Here is a 12696-nt window from a genome sequence, read left to right as displayed (position 1 = left end):
GCCCTTTTATTAGGAACGTGTACGAGATTCCTTGCTACAAAAAGGATATTAGTGACCTCACCTCTTATTGCTAAGCACACACACACCATCTCATCCCGTCAGTTCAGGGAAACAAAATATAGAACCGGTGCCAATGGTTCGTCATGGGAGAAATGACTCATCAACTCTGATCCAAGAAGAAAGTGGAAGCCTTTGCGCTTATATTGGCTCCTAGAGAGCATTGGAATGAAGTTGGATTTTGCAATGACCATAGTTTCAAAACAGGGTGACTTCATTACCATCTGAGTTGGAGCAAATTTCACAGTTGATTGGCACTGATGCCAACCTTCCTTGTATGAATTGAAGTAGCAAATTTCACAGTTGATTGCCACTGATGCCAACCTTGTATGAATTGAAGTATCGAACGACCAATTATATGATGAAGGGTTTGAATGGTGGACAGATTGGGGTTTGCCTAGGAAGGACTACCACCACTCTCACTAAATGCCGCGGTTGCCTTTTCGTTCAATGCATCTCCTGCTAGAATACTCTTTTCCTAGAATGCTATTATAATCATTCATTGATTTGATAAATCCCCACATTGCTGTGCATGTGCATAAACTTGTGTTTCTGGACCGGTAGACTTTGGATCCCGTACGCTGACCAACTGTTTGACGAAATGTAGTTTAACAAGTATCTTAGTCTCATGAGCAAATGCTTGATTGAATACTTCAAACTGCGCCAGGCAATGGCCCTCATCCATGACACTTCATAAAAACTATCAGTGAACCATTGAGAAGCAGGGACTGCATAAATCAACCTGTAGAGAGAGAGAGAGTACATTCACAGGCGGTGGGGCTAGTGGGGAGGAGGAGGAGGAGGTTGATCGTAGCACTTGATTGCCAAGCGCATGCAATCCAGCCAGTGAAGTATCTCTGCGTTGGGGTCCTTCTCGACGACGACACAGGACACGGTGATCTGAAGGGAGCCCCTGAAGTGGGTGACGCGGCCGCGAACCCTGGCGAGGCTGCCGAGATGGAGGCTGTCGGCCTGCTGGGTGGCCTGCTGGGCGGCGAGCTCCAAGTCGGAGGGGTCCCTCCTGCCGTGGTAGTAGTTGGTCTTGGAGAGGTGGTTGAGCCAGAGGATGCAAGGGATGCAGCCGGTGCCGTCGTCCACGTGGAAGCGGAGGAAGCCCTCCTTCCTCTCCCTGCTCACCACCACGCCCACCGCCTCCGCTCGGCAGATGGGCCTTCCCCTCCTCGACAAGGTCGGCTCTGATGACCCTCCACGGCGCTGAGGTTGGTGATTCAGAGAGAGGAAATCAAAGGCCAGGAGCTTCACGTAAGTACTGTACAGAGGATCCATGCTGTGAGAGAGAGAGGGACCTATTTCTTCTTTTTACATTTGATACACTCAGCAGATTTGTTCAATCTTAAAACCTGCAGCGTTTCATTCTCTCGTCCTATCGATGTCATGTTTTCTTTCTTCTTTCCATTGCTCTTCTAATTTTCCTGCCGTCCGACGCTACAATCTTCCTGAACAGAAAGTTAGAGAAGCAAATATCCTAAATGCACCTAGAAGGCTAACAGGGATGTCAGTGAATCGGATAAATCCGATCTTTCTGTTTGGTTGCATTTGGTAAGCCAAAACTATATCCAATTATAATCAGATGTGGATATGATTTTAATTTTTTGCTATCAAATTTCACGGGCGCCCTTGCGCAAGCCGAAACATGGACTCCCTGTGGTCAAGACAGCGTCCTTAAGTATGGCAGGCAAAGCCAGATTTGACGATATCTGAACCCATTTACATTTTAAAAAGCTGATCTGGTATGAGCTCACCATCAGAATTTGAATTCTAATATGTTTAGCCAACATCTGATTAGTCAAATATGGTATTTAGCCACATCAGACCCGAATCCAAACCGTTTACATTATGATATCGAGACCTTTTCCTCCAATATGGCTGTATGGTCATGCACTCATTCTTTACAACTTTTATATTTTCTCCCTATCCTTATAGGCTAATTTTTTAAAACCAAATTAACCTTTTTTTTATGATGAGGAACTCCTGCCAAAGTGAAGAAAACCCTGGGTGAGACCCCATGATCCCTTTGCCTTATGTGACCCACTTATGAAAGCTACAGACACACCCATGCACCAACAGATTTTGATCCGGCACCTTCATCCCAGCAAGTGGTGCCAAATAACCGACATGGTTCGGGACTCCTTCCGACGTTATTTTCTGTTAGGAGGTGTTTAACGGTAAAACGAAACCAAGTCTTGAAATGCAGAAAAAAAATTGTTATCTTCTTCCTACCCAATTCAGGCGAGCTTATTGATAGGGGAAAAAAGGATAATTCCATTTAAAAGCCAATCTTTTGACCCTAATTACAAAAAATGCCTCACATTTCTGAATTTCCTGATATAGGCCTCTCTTTTTCTGAAAACTGCCAGAGGCATATTCTTGCTATTGACCATTAATCCACATTAGGTCTCGGTTAAATTGAGTCAGATGACAATAATATCCTCAAATGAATAAAATACCTTTCTCTTTTTCTACAAGGGCAAATAAATCATTTTCAACTCCTAGAAAACTCAAAAGAATAAGGCTTCCCAAGACATTGTCGGTTGACCTGAGGTCAGTTCTTCAGGGAACCTGTGTCCCATATAGGAAATTTAGTAGGTACATTTTTGGAATTAGGGGCAATAAGTTGGACCCTACATGGAAATTGTAAAAACATCAGTGCCAGTATTTGATTTGTAATGACAGATTTTGTGGAAAAATGGGATTAGCTTAAGATGGAAACGCATGTAATTTATCCAATGAAACCTAAATACAAATCATGCAGTTTTACCTTTGATCTTTCAATCTCCCCATGAATATAACCTAGTAAAACTTTATCGCTTTTTATATGGCTTACAATTTTGGAGGAAAACAGAGGAGCTTGTGACTTTTCTTTACTGTTTTTTCATGAATACAATGCCTGTTTCATTTCATATGTAAATATTTCAGAAATACCATGTAGTCGCAACAATATTTAACGCACTTCCCACAAAATGACCATGAGCCATAATTACATCATTTTTACTAATTACTTAGACCAGTTGGATGATGCTAACACCAATCCATGCTTCCAAAGGGCCTTGTGTCAGACTTTCCATGCAAAAAAAACCTGACATAAGGTGTTAGCAATAGGAATAGACAGATTAAGAGTAGGACAAAACATGTATATTACATCTCCTCTACTTGGATCGAAAAACCGCATGGGCAGCGCTTTGTCCGCACAGAGCTTTCTTCATCAAAGCTCTGGTACTCAGCTGGAAAGATGTGTTCATGATTGTTGTTAAGCGTGACAGGCAAAGTAGTTGATTTGTTTTCTTTTATGCACTCGGAAGCGTATGAGTTTTTCATTTTTTCATGCTCTAAGCCAAGACCTTGGTCATCAGGTATCCGTGGAATTTGATTGGGATGTATAGATGGAACCTCATATGAGTTTTTCAATCTTTGCCTGGTTATCATGGAAGAAAGGAGTTGAGTCCACCTAGAGATTGCAAGGACTTCATTCCTTGTCTTTTCTTGGGCTTCCCTTCTCTCTTCCTCTTCACCATATGCCTGCGCACAAGAAAATTAACCTTGAGAAACAGATTTATGCATATGGTTTGCTGCTTTATTATAAAGAATTATACTTTAGATCACATATCAGGGAAAAACCACATACTGACAGAAATACGCCATGGAATATGCTGAAGCAGCTGTAAATATTTCATACAACTCTACAATGCATGCTGACTCGATATGGATAGAAATTGCATTAATTCTGGCATCACATTTGAATAGGAGTGACTCAGCACTCAGCAGCAACCTGGGCATTTCAGGTTAAAGTTGCCAAAGAAACTTCCAAGTCAGAATGAATTGATCAAAGCCTGGAGCAAGGAAGCATTGAATCCAGCCATCACACAATAATCAGCTCAATCAACCAAAGTGGCTTCCTTATCCAAGAGTTCATTGACTAAAAATTGGATTGTGAGATTTTTATCATATACAACTTGTGATAAGCAATTTCACCCTTTCATTATTAGATATGCTGACTTCATCAAAAAGCTATAACAAAATAAGATAAATGGTTTCATGTATATTCTACCACATGAAACTAAATTTTTGGTACACTAGCATGTAAGCAAGTTTTGTGCTTCAATCTTCTTTCTGCTCTCGTAGGCCTAATTTGTCATCATCATCAAGCCCTATCCCAACTACATGGGGTCGGGCTTTACGATTCTTGTTTCTCCATTCCTGTCTATCTAGAGCTAAAACTTCGGTCACTTTACAATCTTTTGTGTCACCTCTAAATGCCTCTTTCCAAGTCTTCACAACAATCAAATTGAAATATATGGTCATAGCTGAGAATAGAAATTGCTTGAATTTCATAAAATATATGGACAAAACACTTGTGGCCTTTGGGAGAACCATACTGAACAGCAATATTGGCCTTTCATGCAAGATAGCACTTAACTCAAGAAGAGATATGTGGCATCTCATCAAAAAAGATTGTACTGGAAGAGAGCCCATTGCTGAAAATATGACAATTGCTATTGCATAGACGCAGAGGATCTTTACCTCCAGGACAGCATCGCTGAATTCTTGGCACACAACTATCCCTTCAAAAATGGGAACTGAGGAACCATTCCGGAACTCAAACCCAACCATGGCAGGGGCAAAATCAACTCCCAGTCTTCTTGCAACAGGTTCCAGGCGGGGCAACCTTAAATGTACTGTTCCAGGTGGCAGACACTTTTCAGACCACACCTCCACTTGGCCACGGTCATTCTGGCAAATAAAATTCAATATCAGTACACTGATAGCAAGAATAAATGGTACAAACAAACACAGAAAAAGAAGGAAAATAAAGAGGAATAAGTAATTCAATGAATTATATTTGCAGGACTTCATGTATTATTCATTCTGCCATTGACACCACACACACACACACATGCATGCACACACACAAATCATGCCTCGAGAATCTTCTCAAATTTTTTAATCATGTATGCTTGATTTGATGACAAGACAGCTAGCATTTGCAATTTGGCGAAAATCTTTAACATGACTCTGAAATGAACCCATTTTAACTTTGAAAGAATGACGGTATTGAAAAGCATGGAAGGTTACTACACTAGCCCTAATATACAACAAAACACAAGGCATATCTAGCACAAACTTCAATGACAAGTAGCAATTCATATCCATCACGGAAATATCATATGTTGAAGAAAAAATTAAAATAATAAAAACTGTTTTCTTAAGATAATATGTTCTTTTACATGTACAGTAACATAATATTCATATAATAGTTATATAAGGCTATTATGCCAGTAGTAAGCTTACAACCACATTACTGGTCATTGTACTACTGTTTACACCAAAGAGCACTGGATCATTTAGCTGCCATACACAAGTGTACCCTATTTAGTTACTGTGCAGACTTAGTTACTCATGGATATAGGATGAGAACTTTTGAGAAGGGGACACAAAAACACAACAAAGGGGTTCTCAAGCCAAAACTTCTCTTTGACAAATACTGGTCAAACCTGGATGCCTACAGATGAATAGTTTCTATATTTTGTCCTTGACATTAAGCATATGAATGAAAAATCATAGCATAATATAATGTGTCATAATTTGCTTCAAGCTTTCCAACAATGACTCAGCTCCAGAACACAATGAAGCATGTATGGTATAACAAATGATGGGATTTCAACTTCTATAATCATAGGCCTCAATGTTGAGAAGGTGCCATCGCAAAAGGAAAGACACCCTTGATCAATATTGAAGTTATGGATTGACATAACTTGCAGTTAATAAGCCATAACAAATTCTCACATGCATCATTTGTTGATCTGCAGTGTATGGAGTGCTTCTGACCTCATTTTAAGAAAACAAGTGACTTCTTGTTTTTGAAGAAAGTCCTCAATGTGTGTCATCCTGCCCACAGAAAGTGTATGACTTGCTAGTCTAGAATGATTGAAAACATACATCGCAACTGGATCATTTCCAGAGACATCTCGTGTAGACATTGTCATGAGGATTAAACTTTAAGAAGAATCTAGACTGTTCTTTTTCACAGTTCACACTTAACATGCACCCACACATACCTGTGTATGCAATTCACACATTGTCATGAGGATTAAACTTTAAGAAGAATCTTACAAATGCAATTCCAGCATGTTTCAATTTTCCGTCAACCTTTCATTTTCTTCCACTTTGTTTTTCTTAAAGAAATTTAGAGTGCTAGGCAATTCTTTTTCTATATTTTGTCCCTACTGCACTATTGTCTCGAGAGAAAAAATTTTAGATTCCTATAGAGGTAGACTAGATGCTAATTCTTGACAACGCCCACATGAGTAAGAGTGAGCCATAAATTTAAAGGGTTCTATACCAATGCTCTATTCAATTTACAAGCAATAACATGCCATGAATAATGCTAGGCTCAGATATAAGTGTTTAAGAAACAAGGACAATAAAAGAGGGAGCAAAACCCAAGTAAGATCCATTCAAGATCATGAGTTCCTTTTCTATCATATAGGAAGGGCTGCTGCACAAAATGCACTTCTAATTAACTGCCTAAATTTCGGACACTATATTTCGCACAGGTATTGGATTCTATGTTGTGAAAAGAGAGTCTCACCCTTAGCTAAGTCACAGGGACTCGGCAAAGCAGGTGCCGCACCTGCGTCGATGCGATGCGGGTGCGGCACCCGGTGCGGTCAACACGACCCTGGTTGCAGTCAACTCACCCAGGATCATTTTCGTTCAATTTTTTAATGTAAAAAAAAAAATGTTGCCTGATCAAAAGGGGCTTCGAACGAGGATTAGGGCAAAAAAATTTTGCCCTAATCCTCTCCTCTCCCACGCAGCTCCGCTCTCTCGCTCGCCTCCTCTCCTCCCGACATCTTGCAGGGGAGCCCGATGCCACCTCCTCCTCTCCCTCGTCGCAAGTACTATCTCGCTCTCTTGTTGGGTCGGCAGGGGAGGGGTCGAGCCCCCCTACTCCCTCTCACGCTCTTGTTGGGTCGGCAGGGGAGTGACTGATCCCCCCCCTCCCTGCTCCCTCTCGCTCTCTTGTTGGGTCGGCAGCCCCCCCCCCCCCCTACTCCCTTTGTCTCCTCTCCGACTCCCTCTGCTCTCTGTTGCCGCCGACCGCTCAAGGTATGCCCCCAACTTCCTCTGCTCTCCTCCTCTCCTCTCTAACTCCCTCTGATCTCCTCCTCTTCTCTCTGTCTTCCCTCTCTCCCTCTTAGAACGTCGGGGTCTCCATGCGCACAACTTGTGCTTTTTTGGGTCTCTGTGTTTGCTTTCCCTTTGCCACAGCGGAATCGTGTCCCTACTCGGTGCTAACAGCTCAACTGCAAGGTTCCTTGTGCATCTTGCCAGAGGGCTTGGACATGCGGTTTGGCAGGCCACACTGCAGCGTTCTGTCGTTGTTGGTTTCCTTGCCACTATGTGGGCTTTCGGATGTTCGGTATGTGTTGGCTCAGGTGGGGAGTCGAAACAGCTCTCCTTCCTGCAGTGATATTTTCAATGTCGGAATCCTGCCAGTAGTTATATGCTTGTCTCAAAGATCATGTGTAAGTATGAACTAATTCAGACTGTGAAACTGCGAATGGCTCATTAAAACAATTTTTTTAACTGATAACTGATAAAACTTAAAAATTATATATAATATATATATATATATATATTTTTTTTTTTTTTTTTTGCCGCACCCCCACACCCAAGGTTTTTGAAAGTGCTGCACCCCCGCACCCATGTGACATAGACCCTTAGTTGTCAAAGGTGGTGCCTAGGCGACCTAAGCGCAGCCCCACCGCCTGGGCTTTTGGGTTTGGGCGGTGGGGCCCTCTTTTACCGCCTAGGCTAGGACCGCTTAGACTGCAAAGCCTTTTTTGACCTTTTTTGTTTTTTTTAATTTGGTTGATCACTTGGTCAACCTTTTCCAAAAGGGTGGTACTCTCTCTCTCTCTCTCTCTCTCTCTCTCTCTCTCTCTCTCTCTCTCTCTCTCTCTCTCTCTCTCTCTCCTACACTTTCTTGCTCTCTCAGTTTCTCACTCTCTCGCGCGCGCGCTCTTTCTCTCTCTCACTCTTTCTCTCTCTCTCTGTTTTTTCTATTTTTCTTTTTCTTTTTTCCTTCTCTTTTCTTTTTTCTCTTTTTTCTTCTTCTTCCTGTTTTTCCTTCCTTTTCATTTTTTTTTCTTCTTCCTTTTTTTTCCTTCCTTTTCCTTTTTTTTTTCTTTTCTTCCTGTTTTTTCTTCCTTTTTTCCTTCTTTTTTCTTTTTTCTTTTTTCCCTTTTTTATTCTTCTTCCTGTGTTTCAGGTATCTTATATATATATATATATATATATATATATATATATATATATATATATATATATATATATATATATATATATTACACTGTATTTCAGTTATTATAATAATATTCTGTGTTTGTGTGTTTCATATATATATATATATATATATATATATATATATGTGTGTGTGTGTGTGTATTTATGTAATGTAATTTATATATAATATGTTCTACTGTTTCTGAGATATATTTCTGAGTTATGTTTGTGAGTTATATACTTATATTTCCGAGTTATATATGTGTGTAATAAAATATATGATCTGCTTGACTGTTCTTTTTCATAGTTCACACTTAACATGCACCCACACATACCTGTGTATGCAATTCATATATAATCTGTTTAACTGTTGTCATTTTCAATATATGATCTGTGAATTGTGAGCTTTGTGTTGGATTGAACATGTCTAAGTTTTTTGGGATATTTTCGAATAGTGTAAAATTGTTAGTGCTTCTTATTAGAGTTTGATTGAAAAAGACCGCATCCATGTTCTTAAATTTTTTCATGAAGTTTGGGCTTTTTATTATTAATTTATGTAAATAGATTGAGTTTTTTTTATGTTATTAGCTAATGGTAAAATAATGCATCACATCAATAGTTTATGGCTGTGATTTTGTTGATTTACATTAATATTCTTATCAACTATGCATTTTCTGATTTCTTGAGAATCATTGATTTATCTGAATTATCTCTTAGTGCAGACCATTGATTTTGTATGTTTTCTTCTTTTGTTCTTCTCTTCTTCTTCCAGTCTTCTTCTTCTCCTTCTCCTTCTCCTTCTCCTTCTCCTTCTCCTTCTCCTTCTCCTCCTTTTTCTTCCCTTCTCCATTTTTTTTCTTGTTCTATTTCTCTATAGTCTATACGAAATTCTGGGTACTTGGCTTGGTTGTTTTGCTGGTTTGAGTTCGTCATGTTGTTGCTGGATTTAATAATACATTAACTTTTGAGCATTTTTCATATGGTTTTTTAGACCTACATTTGCACTTAAAAATGTGGTAACACTCATTTTGGAGAGTTTTGGACAAATACATTTACTTTTGGTTGTTAACGGTAATATGCATTATATGATGATATTGTAAGAAGATGAAGCCCACAACTAAAGCTTCAAATGAAGATCACAAAAGATCTCTCTCAATGAACACAATGGTTCATTCAACATACACAATAACCAAAATAAATAAAAAGAGTGTACACAAGAAGAGAGGAAAATTATATATTATTCAAGTAGGAAAACCCACACTCAAGAGTATATCTTACAAGGGGGAATAGCCCCATATTTATAGAGCATAAAGCATAGAGCTAGAGGGAGATGTTAGGCTCCCAACAGCTCTAATTAGAGCTGTTGGAAGCCCAACAACTCTAAAGTACATGTTTTTTTACTATGGTCAAAAAGTAATATGTCCAAAAGTCTAAAAATGTCCAAACTAAAATCCTAAACCTAATTTTAACTAGTTCCTAACTAAACTACAAATATATTACATTTTTTAACACTCCCCCTCAAACTTACGGTTGGATAACCGAAAGTTTGTCCAAGAGAAAGTGAAATCTACGAGCAGCGAGAGGTTTGGTGAAGAAATCTGTCAATTGATATTATGATGAAACATATGGTAGATCAATGGTGCCATGTAGGAACTCTTCTCGCACGTAGTGACAATCCATTTCAATATGTTTGGTGTGTTCATGGAATGTACGGTTGCTGGCAATATAAATTTAACTTTTGTTGTCGCAACATAGTCTTGAAGCTCATGTACTTTCAACACCCATGTCATGAAGCAAACGCGTTAACCAGACTACTTTCATAGTAGTTGTAGTCATCGCCCTGTATTCAGCTTCAGATGACGAGAGAGAGACTTTTTGTTGCTTCTTACACCTCTACGAAATCAATGATTCACTTAAAAATACACAAAACCCAATAGTTGAGTGTCGACCATTGGGATCACCTCCCCAATCTGCATCAGTATAAGCAATCAAATCGAAAGAAGAAGCAGACAAAAATGTCTTCGAAAAATTAAAGTTTTGAAATATCGAATAATGCGTAAAACGGCTCCCATATGAGCAGTGGTAGGAGCATGCTGAAATTGACTCGTTGTGTGGACGGCATGTGTAATATCGAGTCTGGTATTAGAGAGGTAAGACAATGCTCCAACAAGTTGTTTGTACGGTGTTGGATTTTCAAGTAATTCTCCATCATCGATCTTCATTTTGAGGTTTACAACTTCAGGAGTGTTAACCTGCTTTTCGTCCGTGATACCAGACCTGTCAACAATTTCCAAGGCAAATTTAGATTGAGTTAGCAAATAGCCTCCGGAAGAATAAGCAACTTCTATACCAATAAAAAAATTTAGAAAACCCAAATCACTCATTTCGAAATGTGTTTTGAGAAATTTTTTAATGTTATCAACTTCCTGCTTGTCACTTCCAGTGATGATCATGTCGTCTACGTAGAGAAGAAGAATGATGATACTTGCATTAGAATTCTTAACAAATAACGTTGTGTCATTAAGACAAAATTGAAAACCAAAGTCAATCATAACTTGGCTAAATCTATCGTACCAAGCTTTTGGGGCTTGCTTAAGCCCATATAAAGCTTTGTTTAATCGAAGAGCATTTCCTTTAGGAATGTTAATACCAAGTAGTGGTTCAATATATACTTCTTCTACTAGATTTCCATTAAGAAATGCGTTTTTAACATCCATTTTGTATATATGTCATTTCTTTGAAGATGCTAGAGCTATCAAGATCTTAATTGTGGTCATTCTAGCAACCGGAGCAAACGTTTCTTCATAGTCTATTCCATATTCTTGGGAATAGCCTTTGGCAACTAAACGAGCCTTAAACCTTTCAAGAGTGCCATCAATCTTGGTCTTCACTTTAAAAAACTCATCTTCATCTGATAGGCTTTTTTCCTGATGAAGATCCTGGATAGTCCAAGTATTTGATTTTTCTAGGGCTCTTAATTCTACTGTCATTGCTTCGACCCATTCAGATTGTTCTTTTGTTGTATCATAGTTAGAGGGTTCTACATAGGAGTGTATTAAAGCAATATAGGCTTGATGCTTTGGTGAAAAAGACTCGTATGACACAAATTTTTTGGGAGCTTTAGAGACTCTCAATGACTTCCCAGTGGATACTTGTTCCTGTTCTTTAGTGTATTTTTTGAGAGCACAAGGTTTCTCTAAATTACCTCACCTAGAGTACTAAATGCAATCAGAAGGGTCACTAAAAATTTTTTAATTTGTCATATCAAGTGGTTCTTCGAGATTTGTTTCTACAACATCTTCAACAATTTTTGAAACTAGATCTAATAGAAAAGAATATTCATCTATTTCCTTAGAATTTATATTTTCAAAAAAACTTTCTTTTTCCAGGAAGGATACATTCATTGAAATGTATAATTTTCTTGTTTTGAGATCGAAGGATCTATAGCCTTTTTGATGACTTGCATACCTTAAAAAGGCACATGAAATAGCACGAGGAGAGAATTTATCATTTTTGTTTGAAAAAACAAAGCATTTGCACCCAAAAGCTCTTAACCTAGAGTAATCTGGGATCTGTTTAAAAAGTTTTTCAACAGGAGATATGTTGTTTAAGGAAGATGATGGCATCCTGTTGATAAGATAAATTATTGTTAATGTGGCTTCGGCCCAAAAAACCTTTGGTACTTGATGTGTAATAAGTAAGGTTCTTGTCGTTTCTATGATGTGCCTATGCTTTCTTTCTGCTAACCCGTTTTGTTGAGGGGTATAAGGGCATGATTTTTGATGTATAATGCCATGCGAGTTTAAGTAATCCTTAAATTCTTTAGATAAAAATTTTCTCCCTGAATCAGTGCAAAAAATTGAAATGTCATCTTTGAATTGATTTTTGACTAACTAATGAAATATTTGAAAGTGTGAAAAGGCTTTATATTTGTGTTTAAAAAATAGATCCAAGTGTGTCTCGTGAAATCATCTACAAAGATTACACAATAAATAAAGCTACCTTCGGAGCTAATAGGTGTGGGGCCCCATATATCTGAATGTATTAATTCTAGTGGTCGAGAAGAGACAAAAGTTCTTTCTTGAAACGGTAGTCTTTTCATTTTTCCTAGAATACATTTTTCCCATTTAAAAGTTTCAAAATTACAAAAAAAAATCATCTTTGAAAATAACTGGAGCTTGAATACACTAGGATGTCTAAGTCTCTTGTGCCATAAGTCTAAGTCAATCTTTTGAACATTACAACACAATGTATTCTTAGGTATATCCAAAAAATCCAGGTAGTATAAGCCTCCTTCTCTATGGCCTTCTCCAATCAGCTTCCCTGACTGGT

The 12696-nt window shown here is 38.5% G+C and overlaps 2 protein-coding genes across 2 annotated transcripts in view; both read right to left on the bottom strand.

Annotated features, from left to right (window-relative positions):
* Window positions 1-697: 697 nt before the first annotated feature.
* Window positions 698-1457, bottom strand: STN1 (Nucleic acid-binding, OB-fold-like protein). The gene has a single exon (XM_089987852.1). It carries the CDS (start codon window positions 1342-1344, stop codon window positions 838-840), a length of 507 nt encoding a protein of 168 aa, XP_089843978.1. The 5' UTR covers window positions 1345-1457; the 3' UTR covers window positions 698-837.
* Window positions 1458-2031: 574 nt separating this feature from the next.
* RAD4 (DNA repair protein Rad4 family) overlaps window positions 2032-12696 on the bottom strand; it is a 43467-nt gene continuing 32802 nt past the window's right edge. The window contains exons 14-15 of the mRNA XM_089987233.1: window positions 4597-4806; window positions 2032-3594 (exon numbers count right to left, since the gene is read on the bottom strand). Coding sequence (XP_089843359.1) covers window positions 3214-3594; window positions 4597-4806 — 591 coding nt within the window. The 3' untranslated portion in view covers window positions 2032-3213. The remainder of the gene's footprint in view (window positions 3595-4596; window positions 4807-12696) is intronic.

Source organism: Nuphar pumila, chromosome 14, assembly GCF_984573655.1.
Source record: "Nuphar pumila chromosome 14, dmNupPumi1.hap1.1, whole genome shotgun sequence".
Taxonomy (NCBI): domain Eukaryota; kingdom Viridiplantae; phylum Streptophyta; class Magnoliopsida; order Nymphaeales; family Nymphaeaceae; genus Nuphar; species Nuphar pumila.
Note: the sequence above shows the minus strand (reverse complement) of the source record. Positions and strands in the feature narration are given on the sequence as shown.